General features: G+C 37.7%; 1 protein-coding gene across 1 annotated transcript; it reads left to right on the top strand.

The window, feature by feature from the left end:
• Window positions 1–569: 569 nt before the first annotated feature.
• On the top strand, window positions 570–19,592 carry LOC131538547 (B-cell receptor CD22-like). Its single transcript, XM_058772409.1, has 15 exons — window positions 570–878; window positions 1,005–1,097; window positions 1,481–1,580; window positions 5,187–5,324; window positions 7,564–7,651; window positions 7,750–7,863; window positions 7,991–8,098; window positions 8,697–9,020; window positions 9,105–9,368; window positions 11,584–11,859; window positions 13,223–13,416; window positions 13,557–13,675; window positions 14,950–15,296; window positions 18,876–19,196; window positions 19,294–19,592. The coding sequence occupies exons 7-15, from the start codon at window positions 8,050–8,052 to the stop codon at window positions 19,590–19,592; spliced, it is 2,193 nt and encodes a 730-aa protein (XP_058628392.1). The 5' UTR covers window positions 570–878; window positions 1,005–1,097; window positions 1,481–1,580; window positions 5,187–5,324; window positions 7,564–7,651; window positions 7,750–7,863; window positions 7,991–8,049.
• Window positions 19,593–21,381: the final 1,789 nt, after the last annotated feature.

The following is a 21,381-nucleotide window of genomic DNA, read 5'->3' as shown; positions in this document are numbered from 1 at the left end:
TATTTGTATATTCTGCTGTAAGGTTAATGATGGAAACATTGGTGACGTTCCTCCTCACTGGATCTCTGATACAAGGTCTCATTCTTATAGATTTTTCCTCTTTTTAACAAGCTGATTTTTTATTTTGAAAGTACTTTAATGTGACATTTGAGATATTAAATAGCAATAAATGCTGCAGAAGTTCGCTCTGCATTAACTTTGCATGATTACTTCTGTTTGTGTTTTAGGTGCTTTGTGTGGCTTCAGTATCAATCTGCCGCAGACAGTAGAAGCTGTAAAAGGATCCTGTGTTTTCATACCCTGCACATTTGATATCGATCAACAATTGAACAGTTACCTCACTGATAGTGCAAAGAGAATATGGTTTAAAGGCAAAAACCTCCAGTTTGACTCCAGCAGCCCCAACACTGGACTGTTAAAAGGAGAAATATTCGGCACTGCTACACAGAAAAACTGCAGCACATGCTTCAATAATGTCAATCAGAGTCATAATGGGTCATATTACTTCAGACTTGAAGCCAGCGGTAATTTGCAATATAACTACAAAGAACCTAAACACTTCTAAGTTCAAATTGGTGTCTTAGGTGAGTGTCATATTGTTCATGCTTCTATAGTGTGACACAAAATTTAAAAAAGAAATCTTCCACTGCACAGTAAAATCAGCAGTGTAATATTTGCAGTGTTAAAAGTTATTATTTCCCAAAGAGTTGAATTAACAATCTACAGTGTTAAACAGTACTGGTGTTCAGTGTTGTTAGATGGTGTAATATTTATGTAATTTCACTTTTACACTGAAAGTGTAAAAAAAACCCCGCCGAATTTATCTGACTCCGCCCCTCAAAGCGACGACGCCATTTTATCTTCAGGCGACCGAGGCGGTAAGTTGGATTGCTTTTGTCTTTATAAATTTACATGGGAGAAATACGTTTTGTTGATAATTTTACTCAAAATATGAATGGTGGTGAACACATGTAGAAATTACTAACTGCGAGTGTTTTTGTCAGGTTTACAGTGTTATGTTCGTGAGGTGCAGAGATGCAACGTTAGCCTACAGAAGAGTGAAAGTTTCTCAGGCCGTTTCGATTTCCTGAAATAAGGTGATTTTACGTGTAAAATAATTTTTGGAATGTTTTTACAATTTATGTTATAGCCTACCCAGATAGCACACGTACATCTGCAAGATGTCTGTTAAAGATCTGTTGATCTGGAAAGCATCTGCTGTCTACAAACATCTGACAGACATCTATAAGATGTCAGTTTTACATACATTCTAAATCATAAACATCTTAAAGACATCTAATAGACGTCTATTTGACATCTAAAAGGAGACGTCCTATAGACGTATTGCAGATGAGCAAACACCCTAAAAAATACGTCTTGCAGATGTAAATGCAGATGTCAAATAGACGTCTCCTTGATGTACGTGTGCTATCAGGGTATATATATACTTTCAGCTTCTTTCATTTTGGTTCGTTGACAGATCCTCTCGTCTTCATTCCTGCCGAGGCCTGGTTTTACTACGAGTCTGAAGCAGCCACATTTGGGCGGTTTTCTACTCAGAGGAGAGAATTCATCAAATGGTAAAATTATATTTGCTTTTGAAAGCAGTGAGTGGGGCATTGTGCTGTTTCCATGCTTTGAAACGGTAATAGTGGGACTGTTGGAACATTTACGCACTAACAATTAAGTGTGAATTGCATAATCTGTACGATGCTTGTTCTCGGCGCTGAATAAGGGGTGTTTCTTAAACGGAAGGCTGGATCCTACCGATAAGCCGCCTTTCCACTGCACACGACATTCGGACACGACTGTCGCATTTCTCCCCCTAGTGGCAGTCGCACAGTACTTTCAAACTGGTCGTGCAGCAACCGTTACCTGGGCATATTCACCATGGTAAAATTAATGATTTGAATAATGAATGTATCATCACAAATGACCCCCAAAATAAAAACATAGTAGGTTTTATGGGGCTAATCATTGTAAATAATGATTTAATAATTATAAAATAATGCCGTAATTATTCTAAAGCGCCATTTTACAGGAATAGTGTTTAAAGAATAATGTTAAAGTGAATAAAATAATGGTAATTCTAACCTTACGCTCATGTTTTTAATAGAATACATCACATCTGGTCAGGAGGTCGCATACGTTCTAGCCGCAGAAGTTCAAATATTTTAACGCACCCGAAGCTAAAATCGGATCCGAATTTTCCGCATACGCATATGATCGGAACTCCACGCAGCTCCCGCACTACTCTCCATTCGAAATGAATGACTTCCGGTCTGTCGCTTGTCGTTTGTCGGATATAGTGGAAAGGCGGCTATAGAGCTGGGAATCGATTCCGAGGCGTTGGGAATCGAGAATCGATTCCTCTTGATGGGATCGATTCCAAATCGCCTCCCTCATGCTCAATAAAAACCGTAATTACGAGAGTTGTGAGATAAAAGATTCTTTTTATATATATATATAAAAGATCCATTTCATTATTATATTTACCCTTCGCCTCACGCTCGCTAAAAGTGATTAGAAGTCTGATTCGTTTCCACGAAAAGTTTCTTTCGGATAGTTTTAATGAACCAGTTCCAAAAAAAAATAAAATAAAATTCAGGGGTTATTTTACGGTGGAACTGTACGGTGGCCGAGAGAGCACAACGCGCTGCAAATAGAAAAAACACCTACAAATTAAGAAAACAACTTCATCAATTTGACAACACGCGCGCTGCAAATGCTCACAACACAACCAAACAAAGAAACGCGCTGCAAATAAAATTCTTTATTTGGTTGTGTTGTGATAATTGGCAGCGCATTTCTTTATTTGTTTGCGTTGTGAGCATTTGCAGCACCTGCTGTCAAACTGAAGAAGATGTTTTCTTGATTTGCTGGTGCTTTTTCTATTTGCATGTGTTTTCTGAAGTTGCAGCGCGTTGAGCTCTCTCGGCCACCGTAGGGAACTGGCTTATGTTGTCCACAATTTTGAGCGCTGCACGACAGAATAGATCATGATGTGATTGGGGATCTTTTTTCCATCTAAAATACTTTTTTATTTTTTTATTTCTATCAGCCAATGATAATTCTAAAAGAAAACGTCACGAGCATAGATCAGTGGTCGAGAGCGCATCTGATTGACAGATAAACCACGAGCTCTATCAGTGTTATTGTTAATGTTCTGGTTATTTCGTTTCAATGTACAGTTTGTTAATTTTGTCCAAAGCATACAGTCAAAGTAAACTTCATCATTCAGCTGAACTGTGCACATTTATTTTAGACACTTCATGTCTTGTTCAGTTCATGCGATAAATGCATGTCCCTGCTGAGCAGTGAGCTATGACTAATTTCACGGGCAAAGCAGACAAAATTACTATTTAAAAATCAATCATAGCTATAGAAATGAATCGTCATTTTTTAAAAATAAAGCTTCATATTATGAGAAGGATACTTTCTACGACCTTTATATCCTGCAGTCATGGCGAGATTAGGTTCTTTCGATCTAAAAAAGCAAGAATCGAAAACAACAGAGGAATCGAGTCTCGGAATCGAATCCCATCGATTCCAGAACCAGGAATCGGACTCGATTCCAAAAATTTCAGAATCTTACAGCCCTACATATCTGCGTTAAGACACAAACGCGTTTTTCTCATGACAATTGACCTATCGGTAAGCCCCTCCCCTCGAACGCAGACTAGCCAATGGCAGTCGAGTATCAGTTGCACGGGGAGCGGAACTCGGACATCTTTAGGTTTCAGCGCCTTAGAGAAACATTGGAAGATCCGAAGTTTGCATCGGTTTTATGGGGTTTATGCTTCAAAAAAGGAAAAACGATGTGTCTGGGGTACTTGATTCACTCTTTCCAGATATCCTGAGAGGATGGGCTATATAATTTATTTTATTTCATTTCCTGAATTCAAACAAAACAGAGCAAAATGTCCCTAAGTATTCACCCCAATACAAATGAAGACAAAAACGTTTATTTTCTGGTTGTCATACACTCATTGAGTTACAATTTTCGTCTGCTCAAGCAGAACGTTAATGTTATCTTGTGCTTTAGCAAGGTATCTCTGGCTAAAACTAGCTAACGTTAAAGTTAGTGAGTCCATGCTAATGAACAAACCTAAATAGCGGGCTGTTCTCGCGTCTTGTACAGTGTTGGTCAAAAACACATAAACGAAGGTCTACATTTCAGTGCCTTTCCATATTAAACTGGTTAAATGTACATTAACTTAATCGTACCCTGCGATACATGGACAGTGTTGATCCTGCATGTTGTCATCCGTGATCGTGAGGACCGACCGTAATATGAGACTTCCCCCGCTTACATTGTGATCTGTAATCCCTCGCTTCGAGTTACCCACCGTATTTATTTTTAAATATTTTATAAATCCCTCCATGGAATATTTAATTCCCATTTGATGGCCTTCTGTGTCCAAAATTGTGCAAAAACATCGTGGGACAAGGTTTTCACTGCAGCTGTCATTGTAAGACAGTGAGCAACTCTGTTTGTCCGAGCCTCGAGGGAGCAACAGTAACTAAGGGGGGCGGGGCTTACCGATAGGTCAATTACGTTTATGCAAGCGTCGTGAAAGGAAGTTACGTTAAACTGTTAATCAGTCAGTCTTTCAATTTCCTTCAGTGCCCACTGGCAGAGCATGCAGTTACTTTAGCTTGAAACCAGTCTTTATCAATTCACATGGCATGCTATTTTGGGTAAATAATGTCCTAAATATTTCCAGATATACAAAGTTAAGTTTTAATGGAGAAAGATTTGTCTGAATCTGTATTTTCTTTTCACATTATAAATAATAAATTATTAGTAAAATAAATTCTAAACGTGTTAATTTATTCTAATGTAGTACACCATTCATTTTAAGATGCCTTATTACTCATGTTACTCATTAAAATTATATAAACGTATTTAATAATCAGATTAAATAAATACTTAAATTTTTTCAGGAATGCCTCCATGTGAATATTGCACAGGGTTTTGTATTAACTTTCGTTTAATTGACCCTAGATTGAAGGATGTAAATAAAATAAGTTTATGATTTGACACCCGTATTATAGACAGCTCTCAGCATACTCAAAATTAGGGGTAATCACAATTATCTGACCATATTTACAGTCCTAATGTAAATTAAGTTACTGAAATAAGTGTTTTTTTTTTTTTTGTTATTATTATTCTTTTTCAATAGAATTGGCCTAGACTTCTGCAGTGTCAAGTGAAGGAAGCTCCTCCCATAAGATTGCAAACTGGGAGTCTGATGACACTGAGCGAGAGTGATGGAAGCCCTTCAAGAAAGGAGCAGAATGCTGAAGATGAAGCCAGAATTGTGAGTCTGTGTCATTTATATGTTATTCTGTGTACAGTAAAAATTTTAAACACACAAATGAATATGAAAAATTAAAATTTAACTGGGCAGCCACACAATATCTGCTTATGTTCACACCTGGAATTTACTAATTATTAATTTAAGATATCAAAACGCATAAAGCCCAAAAATGAAAACTTGTAGTCATTTCTCACTCTCTGTCATTCCAAACCTGCAAGGCTTTCATTCATTTTCAAAACACAAATGAAGATATTTTAAATGAAATACATTTTTTTTTTTTTTTGCACATTTAAACATTGATCAGGGAACATAAACAGAGAATTTGGACTAAACCACATGATACATATGGTAGTGTTGTCAAAAGACCCGGTACTTCGGTACCACGTCGGTACTAAAAAATGAAAACGTCACGGTACCAGGTTTTTTAAAGTACCGGTGGTACCGAGTACCCGGTCAACCCGGTACTTGACGCGTACGGACCTATGATTTCCGCGATGCAGAAAACGCGGACGGAATCTCGGAATCCAGTTATAAAAACGGAGTTTACAGTTTAGCACGGAATGTCACGGAATTTGTCAAAGTGTGGATGAATTAATCAAAAGTAGGTCATTGCACTTAAATCAAATCGCGACATGGACTAGTATCTGTAAATATTAAGCCGCAAAAGTCGATTCAGATATGAATCCCGCATGTTCTGCGAGTCTCTGTGTGTGTGAATGAATGAATGAATGAATGGCAGAGACGTGCGTTTTTTTGTTTGGTTTTTTTTTACACTGAAGTGCGCGACGCTGGTGGTGATTTCAGCATCTGCCGTCTCAATGAAGACATAAACACATAAACAACATCTACAGAACTGCTCTTAGAGTCCCTTCACGAGTATTCTACCGTTCCATTTGAGTAAAACCAGCGTCATATCATATAGCTACACACAGAAATGTAAAGGTATTCACGGCAACCCGTCAAAATAAAAGTTTATCTTAAAGACATTGTGCCAAAAATATATTACTATTATTTAGTAGAATGTATGTGATACTATTACTACTGTTGATAAAAAAAAAATATTTTTTTAAAGAAATAATCACACAATATTTCTTCCATATTTTAATTTTAATAGTAAATCCCCTTTATTTACCCCAAAAATAAAATGTTTAAATTTCATTAATTAAAAGACAAATTAAATTTGGGTGAAACTTTGCTGCTTACTGTTTTTCATACTTTTATTACTTGCGGAAAAACTTGAAACACAATTTAAATAAGTATGAAGAATGGCATTGATTTTTGTCAATTTTATTTTTGTTTGACTATTATTAAAAATAGTGTGTTTTTAATTAGCATGTGGTACCGAAATTGGTACCGAGAACTGTGGATTTTCACTGGTATCGGTACCGAATACTGAAATTTTGGTACCGTGACAACACTAACATATGGATTAGATCTCTTTATGAAGTATCAAAGTGGTAGTTGCGTGGACCGTCAATCAAGGGACAGAAATCTTATATTCTATTAAAATATCTTCAGTTGTGTTTCAAAGATAACGAAAGTCTTGGTTGAGTAAACAATGGAATTTAAATATTTGAACTAACCCTGTAGTCTCGCGTAGCCAGACCTTCAGGCTGACGGCTGAAGGTCTGGGAACTTTGGCTGCTTTGAATGGCCAAGGCCCGCCCAAGAGGCCATATGACTGACAGGCAAAGCAACCAATCACGTTTTGTTTTGCTCCGCGTCATGTTTAGGGGCGTGGAAGTGTCACCACAATAACACACCGGTATGTAAAACTCTCGGACATATTTTAAAGATTCTATGCCGCGAACGTAAAATTTTTCACATACTTTTGAAACTCCAGTGTTTAGTTGATCCTGATAAGCGCTCGTCGTCACTGTTGTAAACACAACGGATTTCTTCTTTCGCGCCACACACGTCTCCCAGAAATCCTGTAGAATTTAACCAATCCGGTGGCGACTTTGAAACTCCTGAATTGTTTCCAGATAAGTGTGCCATATGCATCAGACGTTTAGCCAGCGTTTCGTGGGTGTGACGTCTGAGGCTGAGACTACTAACCCTGTAATAAAAGAATGTGGCCATATGCGTCTTGTGTTCGTTCACTTGTGCATCACCCAAGATGCATGCTAATGCCAGGTGTGAACAGAGCCACTGTGTGACTACACAATCAACTTAGAAGAATTTTTCCTGAGAGAGATATTGTCATTATTTTTATTTTTTTATTTTATTTTTCTCCAAGAAGCCACGTTCCTGGCTTTTCCCAAGACCGTCAAGGACACGATTGACCTCGGAATCAGCTGTAAAGGACGATGAACCCGATGTCTAAGGTTAGACTATATTTCAGAATAAGATTATCTATATTCATGCTTTATCTTTATTCTATTCTCATGCATTTTTTGCTGAAGTTGTCATATCTGTTATTTAGAATGGGACAGCGATATTGCATCAATTTGTCTCCTTCATTTGATTCCACCACCACAAGTCTGCAAGGGACCTGGAGAAATGTCCTCCTATCAACCTGAAAAACATCTTCAAAAAGGTACATTTCTGTCACTACCTATTGTCTGCCTCAAAATATTGCCAGATGTGTTTTATATGAAAGACTAATGAAAATAAAATCAATTGGAGAGCTGACCTTAATTGTTATTTTTGTCTTTGATCTGCAGGCACTAACAAGAACACCTTGATTGCATAGAAGAGACCACACAGCCATACCTGCTCGCTGATGGGACAACGAGGAACAGCGTTCATGAATTCTACACAACTGTCGACAAGTATCTTGCTGCAATCTTGTTCAAATTTACCGGTCATATTTGTTAATGTCTAGGTGAATTTGATGATTTTTATGTGTTTTATTAACTATTTATTTAATGTGACTAATTAACCTCGTATATGCTTTAAAGTTGCCACTTTGCCCATTTGTTAAATAAAGTTGGAATTTGTACATCTGTCTGAAGACTCTTGATTTTAAGTCTAATCTTGTACATTAACACCATACAATAGCATTTTTATTTTTGCACCGAAAAGAATACTTTATTAATAACACTTAAAGGATTAAAACAACACCAGGGGTGTTAAATACCCCATAGTGTAAAATTTGAACAACAATTGCAAGTGTAACTATTTTTTCTACACTTTAAGGTGCTATATTAACACAAAAAATTCAACACTATGAATGGTGTACTTTTAACACTAGATAGATTGGGACCATATATGATCTTCAGTAGTGTCAAAATTGACACTTTAAGTGTTAAACTGACACTGCGTTTTTTACTGTATGTAGTAGAAGATTTCTTTTTTAAGTACACCTTTATTACTGGAAATGATAATCTACATTATTTTGTAATATTTGACTGCATCTCTGTGTTTCAGGATCTCCACCCAAACCCACAGTGAGAGTCTTTAAGGATCAGCAGGAGGTGATGGAGACGGAGGAGGTGATGGAGGGAAGTTCAGTGAGTCTGCGCTGCTCTACTAAGATCTTCTGTCCGTCTCGTCCACCGTCTCTCACATGGAGCTCGTCTCTCAATGAGAACATCACAGGACGGCAGTATCAGAACCAAACTGAGCTCATCTCTGATCTTCACTTCACTGTTTCTCACCGTCATCACGGAGTCACTTTCACCTGCTCTGCAACACACCAGCTACAGAAGAAGAACACCACAACCCGGCGCTCCCGTGTGCTACAAGTTCAGTGTAAGACCGGAATTATTTAATTCAAAGCTGGTCGATAAATATACTGTGAATCACAATGTAATCGTCTAAATTCTCCTCCATCAGATGCTCCTAAAAACACATCAGTGATGATAAACCCAGCTGGTTTAGTTCTGGAGGGTCGTTCAGTGACTCTGAGCTGCAGCAGTGATGCAAACCCAGCAGTGAACTACACCTGGTACAGAGACACTGAAGAACTCCTGAATCCAGTTCAGACCGGAGCAAACCTGACCATCAACAACACTGACCCGACACACAGTGGACGATACTACTGTAGAGCTGAGAACAAACACGGCACTCAGAACACATCAGTGCTGCTGGACGTCCAGTGTGAGTATAATTTACAGTATATGCCTTATCTTTACAAATTCAAACAGTTTAATTTCTTTTTCATCTTTTTCTCAGCCTCCATCAACACACAGAGTTATTTCTGTCAACGCCCTGCTGACGGTTAACATTCATCAGGCTTTACATTGCATCCAAAAATCAACATTATTGAAATTATATATCAAAACTCATCTTTTCTCTTTGGCTTTTGGTTCACTGTTTATCTTGAGTGTCTTTCATAACTTTGACTGTAAAATACATTTGTACACATGAAACTAATACATGATTATGAGGAGTGAATGAAAAGGTTTTATAAAATGAAAAACCGGATGAAATATTCTGTCTCTGGTTTGAAGTGAGCAGATTTCGGGACATTTCTTACTTGAGTGGTCAAAATCTCACTGAAATCTCATTTGTTATCTATGAATTAATAAAATGGGGGAAATGCATTTTTCAATGTTTTTTATTTATTTATTTATTTTTTTGTGGATTCCATATGCTGTTACTGAAATTAATAATTATTATGATGTTCAGTTTGATTATTAGGATTTCGGGGCTGGTTTTAATACAATTACCAAAAATCACACTATGAAAATAGTTAATAGTCACCATTATAAATAGCAAGCAGTTCAAAACAATATTATAACAAAATTATGACTTTACAAAAATCACACTAAAATATAGCTGAAGCCAAAATTGATGAAAATCTGACCAACAATCTAGGAGTTCAAAATTCGGCTGATTATGGCATACTTGGTATCAATGTTCTCAGAGTGAACCCATGGAATCTATCAAGATCAGTCTCATGAGGCAAATCTACTCAAAAGCATATTTTCAAATTTAATTATAATTTTTTTTTATCACAAGGGGACCCCACAACTCTTTTTGTACTATCAGGGCGTAGTGACGAAGACACACACTGAGTTTTGTAACGATACATGAACGCATACATAAAATATAACATTTTACCATAAAATCCAAGCTGGTCGGACATCATACTCGCCATAATGGCGGCAGATGGGATGAGGAGAAGAAGAATTGCACTGCGTAGATGAAGACAATGCGTTTAATGACTTTATGTTATGTTTATGTTCAACCACACTGCAAACGGGTCCCTTTTAGCTCCACATAGAGCTCGGTTTCTCTCGTCTTCAACACTTCTCTGGTAAGTTATTCACACACAACACTGTAAACCTTCAGTAGTTTTGAGATTTTCAGTTGTTTAGACACTCTGAGGTTTAAAACGTGTTTGAGATAAGCAATGTTATATTGTGAAACAGTTTTAGGACTTCAGCACATAAAAGCTCTTTAATAGTGATAGAGAAGATATACAGTAACTGTGTTTTATTGGCAATTATTATGATATAATTGTGTGTTTTTATATGTGTTTGCATATTCTGCTGTGAGGTGGAGTGAATGTGGAGTAAATGATGGAAACATAAGTCATTTACACAAAACACAGTAAAACTTACATTAACTGCCATAGTTTTGAGATTTTCAGCTGTTTAGACTCTTGAGTTTTAAGCATGTCCTTTTTTAAACTCTTTTTAAACTAAGCAAGTTTATTTTAAATGCAAAATGGGAGAGATAATATGAGTTTACATAAGAGCTCTAAATTCATACACAAGTCAAAAAAATTGTATAGTTTTGCTTTAACTATTTGTATATTCTGCTGTAAGGTTAATGATGGAAACATTGGTGACGTTCCTCCTCACTGGATCTCTGATACAAGGTCTCATTCTTATAGATTAGTGCTCTTTTAAACATGCTGAAATATTATTATGAAAGCACTTTCATGTGACCTTTATGAGATTAAAGAGCAGTAATTGCTGCAGAAGTTTGTTCTGCATTAACTTTGTATGATTACTTCTGTTTGTTTGTTTGTTTTTTTAGGTGTTTTTTGTGACTTCAGTATCAATCTCCCGAAGAGAGTAGAAGCTCTACAAGGATCCTGTGTTTTCATACCCTGCACATTTGATATCGATCAACAACATGAACATTGCTATGGAAGGATTTCCATACATACAAACCCCTTCCAACAGAGCATTCAAATTAGAAGCTAAATTCAGGGTAGAAAATTACCATTTATATCTAAATTATGAGCATTTTATGAACTTCATAAAATAATTTAAAAACGCATTTCATGATCCCTAAATGACTTCACTTAAGTTATAATGCTGGATAATGTGATGACCTAAATGATTTTCTCCTCCATTAGATGCTCCTAAAAACACATCAGTGAGGATAAACCCAGCTGGTTTAGTTCTGGAGGGTCGTTCAGTGACTCTGAGCTGCAGCAGTGATGCAAACCCAGCAGTGAACTACACCTGGTACAGAGACACTGAAGAACTCCTGAAACCAGTTCAGACCGGACCAAACCTGATCATCAACAACACTGACCCGACACACAGAGGACGATACTACTGTAGAGCTGAGAACAAACACGGCACTCAGAACACATCAGTGCTGCTGGACGTCTCGCAGACTCATTTCTGTCTGCGTCCTGCTGATGATTAACATTTAAAGGTGATCACAACCGTTTCTGTTTCCATCAGGCTTCAGATCCCATCTTAAAATGAACATTATTCAAATTATATACAGAACTCAACTTTTCTCTTTGGCTTTTGGTTCTCTGTTTATTTTGAGAGTAACTTTTGCTGTAAAATACATTTCTGCATCAAACATGAAGCTAATAAACATGATTACGAGGCGGCATGGACTACAGGGGAGTGAATGAAGAGGTTTTATAAAATGAAAAACAGAAGGTTGAAATGTTCTGCTTCTGGGGTTTGAGGTGAGCAGATTTCTGAAATGGAAACGAGACATTGCTTACTTGAGTGGTCAAAATGACTGGTCATATGAATTAAAAGAAAAGGGACAATACATTTTTTGAATGTTTTCATTTTTTAATTGTTGTGTGTTACATATACTATTAAAAAAATTAATAATTAACATGATGTTGCATTTGGGGGCATGCAGACAGGACCTTGGCTGCAGAAACTAGCTTTTGTTAGATGTAATTGTGACCTCTCTGTTGGGGAAGAAGCCAGAGTTAGTGTGGCAGGTTGACCGTTATCAGCTAGATATAGTTGGCCTCACTTCTAGTTCAGAGTATCCAACCTTCTTGAAGGTCTTGGGTGGACCCCTGGAAGTTCTGCTGGGCAACTTTAACACTCATGTTGGGGACGATGGAGAAACCTGGAGGGGGGTGATTGGGAGGAACGGCCTGCCTGATCTGAACCCGAGTGGTGTTTTGTTATTGGACTTCTGTGCTCAGCATGGATTGGCCATAACAAACACCATATTCGAACATAAGCTGGTTCATAAGTGTATTTGGTAGCAGACCACCTTACGCCAAGGGTCTTTGATTGACTTCATAGTTGTATCATCGAATCCGCATCTGTATGTTCTGGACACTCAGGTAATAAGAGGAACAGAGCTGTCAACTGATCAACCACCTGGTGGTGAGTGAGGGTTAACTGGGAACGTCCAACAGACAATCCAGTCCGGAATATCTTCAACTCCCTCCGGAGAAGCTTTACCTGAGTTCTGTCAGGCAGAAGAAGGAGGCCTTTCGGATCTGGTTGACTTGTGGGTCTCCCGATTCTGCCGACTGGTATCAGCAGGACCACAGCCGCAGAGTGGTCAGGGAAGTAAAAACTCAGGTGTGGGAGGAAATTGGAGAAGCCAATTTTGGTTGGCCTTTAAGAGGTTCTGACAAACCATCAGACGGCTGAGGCGGGGAAAACATGTACTAGGTTGTTTTAAGTTGGGACAGGGACTTGCGGACCTCACCTGGTGATGTAATCCGGAGGTGAAAGGAACACTTTAAGGATCTCTTGAACGTGTCAAGGTAGGTTTGGATGACTCGGGAGAATTCTGGCCCATTTCCCTGGTGGACGTCACTGAGGTAATCAAAAAGCTCAGAAGTTGCAAGGTCCCAGGGGTGGATGAGATTTGCCATGAGATGCTGAAGGCCCTGGATGATGTTGGGCTGTTCTGGTTGACGCGCTATAGAGGAAGTGGAATCACACTCCTCAGCTATGCCAGAGTACTGGAAAGGAGAATCTGACCAATCGTCAAAGCTCAGCTGGAGGAGGAACGATGCAGATTCCGTCCCAGACGTGGAACAGGCATAAGTCCTGGAGGGGGCATGGGACCTTGCTTATCCAGTCTACATGTGTTTTTTAGATTTGGAGAAGGCTTATGATTGTGTTCTCCAGGATTGCGTGTGGGGGGCACTCTGGGAGTATGGGTGCCGGGTTGAAAGCTGCGTTCGTGTCCTCAGCAGTAAGTCAAGCTTTTTCCAAGTGAGTGCGAAAACAAATTTCATCTAGTGGAAACGTTTAATACTACACCCAAACTAAATCTCACTGAAAGGTCATTTTTTGCAATATCAACCTCAAATTTGGAACACAACTTGTTTAGATTCATGACTTTGTTTTTCATGCAGTTTTAGAGTAAAATATTTTTTTGAAAATATATATCTATTTACTTTTTTAAATTTATTTACAATTTACAACTTTTTTCTAAAAAAAAAATTGTTTTCATTAAAAAGAGACCAAACTTAAGTATGTGCTCGGAAGCATTCAAGATTTTCGTCAGTTTAAGTCAGAAATGTCATTTTCAGGTCTATTGTTCAAAAAGTGGTTAACGGGTAATAAATGGATCATAACTATTCTATAAATATAATTTAGTACAATGAAATCCCCTAAAAATACAAAATATTAAATAAAAATATTATCAAACTAAAATATAGTGCATTCTTTTCTTTGAAATAAATTATTTTTGACTGCTACACGAGCAGCACCAGAGTGTTAATCAGCTCGTACTGATTTAAAGTAGAAGTTTATGCAACATAACCAAGTGAGCAGCATCACATAACCACAGACGCCTCACACAGGATACACACACTGCAGTAATTTGCTAAGCTTTATAATGCTTTGGTATGACTAAAAGGGAAGTGGTAAAAACTCTAATACCAGTTAAGATGTGTTATTCTGTCATCCTCAACTCTCTCCTCTGGTAAGTCATTTACACTCAACATGGTAAAATGTACATTTACTGTCATAGTTTTGAGATTTTCAGCTGTTAAGACTCTATGATGTACGAATGTTACATGTTCAAGCATGTCCCATTTTTAATCTAAACTAAGTAATTTGTTCTAGCCATGTTCTGTATTCTTGACATTTATTATTTTATATGTAGAACCATTTTAGAACTTTAGAGATAATATGAGTTTAAATAAACAAATCACAAATATATGAAAAATGAATTTTGCTTTATTGTCAATTCTGTATTATAACATAGACCTAATTGTTTGTATTTGTTTGGATAGTCTGCAATAAGGGGAATGTAAATGATGGAAACATTGGTGACGTTCCTCCTCACTGGTCTCATTCTTATAGATTATTTCACCTTTTAACAATCTGAATTATTATTATGAAAGCACTTTCATGTAACCTTTGTAAGAATAAAGAGCAATAAGTGCTGCAGAAGTTTGTTCTGCATATAAATGATTTCTTCTTTCTTTGTAGAATTTCTTCATTTTGTCTATTGTTTTAGGTGTTTTTTGTGGCTTCAGTATCAATCTGCCAAAGACAGTAGAAGCTCTACAAGGATCCTGTGTTTTCATACCCTGCACATTTGATATTGACGAAAAATATAATCAGGATCTCACTGATAGAGCAAAGAGAATATGGTTTAAAGAAGGAAAGACTCACATTATGGTGTTTGACTCCAGAAGCCCCGACACTGGACTGTTTAAAGGAGAAATATTTGGCACTGCTACACAAAAAAACTGCACCACACGCTTCGATAATGTCAGTCAGAGTCATGATGGGTCATATTTCTTCAGACTTGAAGCCAATGGTAAATTGCGACTTAGATACATAAAACCTGCATACTCTCATGTTGAAATTGCCGTCATAGGTGAGTGTCATGTTCATGCTTCTTCAATAATGTGTTTGTACATAAAAAAAAAACTTCTACTGTACATTAGTACTTTTATCATTGGAGATAATCAGGGGAATGCAGCATATGCAGTGCATTTCAATGGCATTTTCGCAGAAGAGAAAAAACACATAGGGAAAATGAAAAACAATGCATTAAAATGATGACAACAATGTCCAAGTGAACAAACAAATATTGGTAAGCTTAAATTATATATTTTTTTCATTGCAAGTTAATCAACATTTAATGTTGTTGCTTGAGAGGGCAAAGTGATTAACGATAATATCAGTTCATTTCAGAGTATCTCTATTGCTCAAAAAAGTTGCTGTATTGGCGGTCGATTTACATTCGAGAGTAACTGGGGAGATAGTTAACAGGGGCAAAAACTAGTAAAAGTAAACGTAAAAAGAACTATAATAGGAGTGGAAATGGCAAAAGAGCCAATGAGTGATTGTCTGCTGCTGTTTACTGGTTATAGAGGAAATATGTCATTTTCATTTTCATTTTAAAAGTGTTTGTTTTCCACCAGCTGGCAGAAATATTTCACTTAAAAGATTAGTTCACTCCAGAATAAAAATTTCATGATAATATACTCACACCCATGTCATCCAAGATGTTCATGTCTTTCTTTCTTCAGTCGAAAAGAAATGAAGGCTTTTAAGGAAAACATTCCAGGATTTTTCTCCATATAGTGGACTTCAATGGCGGCCAACAGGTTGAAGGTCCATTTTCCAGTTTCATTGTTCATTTGGGATGCACATACACAACTTCACGCATTACGTAGTCACATTGGAACTCAGTACTGTACCGAAGTTTGGAGAAGGAGGACAATTCAAAAGTTGTTGAATGACACAATGTCTTTGTATCAGTTAATTGTTTAAAATGGTCCGTTCATGTACGTATCCTCGTTGTTTATATCTTTTGAAACCTAAAAGATTTCTTCCACTTGGAAAAAACGTGACCTTTCCAATGTGATTACGTAATGTGTGAAGTTGTGGACGTGCATCACAGAGCTAGTGCAAGATTAGCATTTGTGGTTAAAAATTATATACATTTTTATTCTTTTTAGAAAATGACCGATCGTTTCGCTGGAAAAGACTCTTATTCCTCGTTGGGGTATCTTGTAGAGCCATTTGAAGCTGCATTGAAACTACAATTTGGACCTTTAACCCATCATTGAAGTCCACTATATGGAGAAAAATCCTGGAATGTTTTCCTCAAAAACCTTAATTTCTTTTCGACACTCAAAATTCTTCCTGTGTTTTGAAATCAGACAATGCATTACCATGGAAATTGTACTTTACATCTTTTTAGCAGGCTCCTCCCCCTAGTGGGTGGTGTCAAGTGTCATATTACAAATTTTACTACAATATTTTATAATCAAAACTTTCTAATCCTAACAAAACACATTGTTGGAAAGGTCTGAGCCTCAAGTTTCCATATTTGGAGACTATTTTGTGATAGAAGTCATTTTGTGAGAGAAATATATAAATTTATGACAGGAAAATGCATTAAAAAAATTCAATGAGTTTGGGTGTCACTTGGTGGCTATTTTTAATAGTGCCTAAACAAAATCTCACAGGAACCCCAATTTTGTGATATCAACTTTAAATTTGCACCATAACTTACTTAGAAATATGGCTTTGATTTTATAGCAATTTTAGATTCCAAAATACAACCCGAATTACGGAAATGTTGGGATGTTTTTAAATTTGAATAAAATAAAAACTAAAAGACTTTCAAATCACATGAGCCCATATTTATTCACAATAGAACACAGAGAACATAACAAATGTTTAAACGGAGAAATTTGACACTTTTATCCACTAAATGAGCTCATTTCAAATTTGATGCCTGCTACAGGTCTCAAAAAAGTTGGCACGGGGGCAACAAAGGGCTAAAAAAGCAAGAACTTTTGAAAAGATTCAGCTGGGAGAACATCTAGCAACTAATTAAGTTAATTGACATCAGGTCTGTAACATGATTAGCTATAAAAGGGATGTCTTAGAGAGGCAGAGTCTCTCTGAAGTAAAGATGGGCAGAGGCGATCAATTTCCAATCTATGAAAGAGTGCATAAAAAGATTGTGGAATACTTTAAAAACAACGTTCCTCAACGTCAAATTGCAAAGGCTTTGCAAATGTCATCATCTACAGTGCATCAAATCATCAAAAGATTCAGAGAAACTGGAGAAATCTCTGTGCGTAAGGGACAAGGCTGAAGACCTTTGTTGGATGCCCGAGGTCTTCGGGCCCTCAGACGACACTGCATCACTCATCGGCATGATTCTGTCATTAACATTAATAAACGGGCCCAGGAATACTTCCAGAAACCACTGTGGGCAAACACAATCAGCTGTGCCATCTGCAGATGCCAACTAAAGCTCTATCATGCAAAAAGAAAGCCATATGTGAACATGGTCCAGAAGTGCCGTCATGTCCTGTGGGCCAAGGCTCATTTAAAATGGACTGTTTCAAAGTGGAAAAGTGGTCTATGGTCAGACGAGTCCAAATTTGACATTCTTGTTGGAAATCACGGACGCCGTGTCCTCTGGGCTAAAGAGGAGGAAGACCTTCCAGCGCATTATCAGCATTCAGTTCAAAAGCCAGAATCTCTGATGGTATGGGGGTGCATAAGTGCATACGGTATGGGCAGCTTGCATGTTTTGGAAGGCACTATGAATGCTGAAAGGTATATAAAGGTTTTAGAGCAACATATGCTCCCCTCCAGATGACGCCTATTTCAGGGAAGGCCTTGTGTATTTCAGCAGGACAATACAAAACCACATACTGCAGCTATTACAACAGCATGGCTTCGTAGCAGAAGAGTCCGGGTGCTGAATTGGCCTGCCTGCAGTCCAGATCTTTCACCTTTAGAGAACATTTGGCGCATCATTAAACGAAAAATACGTCAAAGACGACCACGAACTCTTCAGCAGCTGGAAACATATATCAGGCAAGAATGGGACCAAATTCCAACACCAAAACTCCAGAAACTCATAACCTCGATGCCCAGACGTCTTCAAACTGTTTTGAAAAGAAGAGGAGATGCTACACCATGGTAAACATGCCCCCGTCCCAACTATTTTGAGATCTGTAGCAGGCATCAAATTTGAAATGAGCTCATTTTGTGCATAAAATTTTAAAATTTCTCAGTTTAAACATTTGTTATGTTATCTATGTTCTATTGTGAATAAAATATTGGCTCATGTGATTTGAAATTCTTTTAGTTTTCATTTTATTCAAATTTAAAAAACGTCCCAACATTTGCGGAATTCGGCTTGTATTTTGTAAAACACGTTATGTTTTGCAGTGTGCAGTCAAACATGATATTAGAAACAACTAGATGTGTGAGTAAATTACCTCATCCGGATATAATTAAACAATTACAGAGGCTAAGTCATGGGCTAGCAGAAAATATTTGTGAGGGTTAGTTTTACTGGATAGAATATACAAGGGGCACCAATACTTGCATCTTGCAAACCCCTCAGCAAATGTGCAGCTGCGTCCCTGGATATAATAATCCATATGATCTTGTAATATCTGTATGTGTGTTTCAGGATCTCCACCCAAACCCACAGTGAGTGTCTTTAAGGATCAGCAGGAGGTGATGAAGACGGAGGAGGTGATGGAGGGAAGTTCAGTGAGTCTGCGCTGCTCTACTAAGATCTTCTGTCCGTCTCGTCCACCGTCTCTCACATGGAGCTCGTCTCTCAATGAGAACGTCACAGGACGGCAGTATCAGAACCAAACTGAGCTCATCTCTGATCTGAACTTCACTGTTTCTCACCGTCATCACGGAGTCACTTTCACCTGCTCTGCAACACACCAGCTACAGCAGAAGATCACAACACAAGAGTCCCGTATGCTACGAGTTCAGTGTAAGACAGGAATTATATCAATCTATTCTGACTCATCATCTATAACTAGTGCTGTAAATCATAAAGTATTTGCGTGAATGATTTTCTCCTCCATCAGATGCTCCTAAAAACACATCAGTGATGATAAACCCAGCTGGTTTAGTTCTGGAGGGTCGTTCAGTGACTCTGAGCTGCAGCAGTGATGCAAACCCAGCAGTGAACTACACCTGGTACAGAGACACTGAAGACCTCCTGAAACCAGTTCAGACCGGACCAAACCTGACCATCAACAACACTGACCCGACACACAGAGGACGATACTACTGTAGAGCTGAGAACAAACACGGCACTCAGAACACATCAGTGCTGCTGGACGTCTCGCAGACTCATTTCTGTCTGCGTCCTGCTGATGATTAACATTTAAAGGTGATCACAACCGTTTCTGTTTCCATCAGGCTTCAGATCCCATCTTAAAATGAACATTATTCAAATTATATACAGAACTCAACTTTTCTCTTTGGCTTTTGGTTCACTGTTTATCTTAAATTCCTTGTAAATTTTACTGTAAAACATGTTTGGATAGCGTGATCTGTTTTCCCAAAGCAGTTACATGCAAACCTGCTTCATGATAACATTACTGTGAATTGTGATCAGATACATCATTGATTTTTCTGAAGAATTTTGCCAAGTTATTGAACATGAATCATGCGTTTGGGTGTCTTGGTGCAGCATTTAGGCCTAGATTTATGTATTTTAATTGCAAATAAAATTTCCATACATTTGTATTAGACAAGACATTCATAAGTCAGTTCTTCTCTGTTAAAGGGATAGTTCACCCTAATATGAATATACATTTACTTGCCATCAAGTTGTTCCATAGTTTTCACGTTTCTTTCTACATCTTTCTGATATTTTGAAGAATGTTGGTAATCAATTAGTTAGCCATTGACTTCCATTGAATGGAAAAAAAATTCTGTATAATGGAAGTCAATGTCTACCATCAACTGTTTGGTTATCAACATCCTTCAAAATATCTTCTTTTGTGTTCAACAGAAGAAAGAAACTCATACAGGTTTGGAACAAGTGGAGGGTGAGTAAATGATATTAATTTTCATTTTTGGGTGAACTATCCCTTTTATACCTTTTCTTCAGTCATTCAGTGAAAAGGTGAATAGTACTAAACTGCTAAATGTGACTAAGACAAAGATATTAAGATGTTAGAAACATTAACATCATGATTTGCTTTAAAACTGCTTTACAAATAAATTAGACTTGACTTTTAAACTCTGAGGTTTGTCAGACAGTAAAACCAGTGAAAAAATCCCACAGACGCACACTGAAGGATCAACAGGCCAGAAGACCGCAGACTCTCTTACAGGAAAAAAACACCTAGCAACCACACAGAACACCCTAGCAACAGCATATTAGTAACAAACAAACAAACAACAAAACACTCAGAACAACCTCACAGACGCCAGTCACACTGTCCGCAGAAATGGAAAAATTACAGTATTTATTAAGTATTTAAACAGCCTGCCGTTATGAATCCTCATAGTACAAACATGAAACCAGTGTCTTACACACACACACACACACACACACACACACGCACATACTCTTAAGTGTAATTACATCCTGTAATGCCCAGCGCTCTGTGTGCATGATGGATTATGGCATGACACCATTATTTAGCTGAAAAATGATTAATGGTGTACGAGCTCCATAAACACTGAGCTTTGAGCTGGAACTGAGAGACAAGCCCACGGAGAGCGTTTGTGACCCGCTCACACCTCTGAAATAAACACCACCACGGCCTACGTGAAATATGAGCCGCATTAAAGCACCATTGTTCTCCATATGACAGGAGGAGCAGAATTCATTCAGCATTCGTCCAAGAGTGATAAACTCTTCATTAGAACTCCAGATGTCCGTACAAAAGCAATGGCACTAATGGAAAAGCGCAAAACACTATGTAAAAAGGCAGAAAAACACAACTGACATGAGATTACAGCTGTCTGCCAAGAAAAAAACAATGAATGTTGCTTGTAAGAAATAACTATTTCATCATAATACTTCTGAAGAGCCGTCAGTGCAGAAAAACGCTGTCAGGATGGTGCTGTTCCAACATCTACCAGCTAACTAGACTACGTTAACTCTTGAATGAAAGTATGACTTAGGGCTGCCAGTTCTACTTATTATAAATGAC

This window comes from Onychostoma macrolepis, chromosome 04 (assembly GCF_012432095.1).
Source record: "Onychostoma macrolepis isolate SWU-2019 chromosome 04, ASM1243209v1, whole genome shotgun sequence".
In the NCBI taxonomy this organism is placed as follows: Eukaryota; Metazoa; Chordata; class Actinopteri; order Cypriniformes; family Cyprinidae; genus Onychostoma; species Onychostoma macrolepis.
Note: the sequence above shows the minus strand (reverse complement) of the source record. Positions and strands in the feature narration are given on the sequence as shown.

Excerpts from the sequence above, each read along its gene's own strand:
- LOC131538547 (XM_058772409.1), top strand. The coding sequence starts at position 8,050 with ATGGGACAACGAGGAACAGCGTTCATGAATTCTACACAACTGTCGACA. Across the intron at positions 9,369-11,583 it reads AGTGCTGCTGGACGTCCAGT|ATGCTCCTAAAAACACATCA; the intron begins GTGAGTATAATT and ends CTCCTCCATTAG. Across the intron at positions 13,417-13,556 it reads CACTCCTCAGCTATGCCAGA|ATTTGGAGAAGGCTTATGAT; the intron begins GTACTGGAAAGG and ends TGTGTTTTTTAG.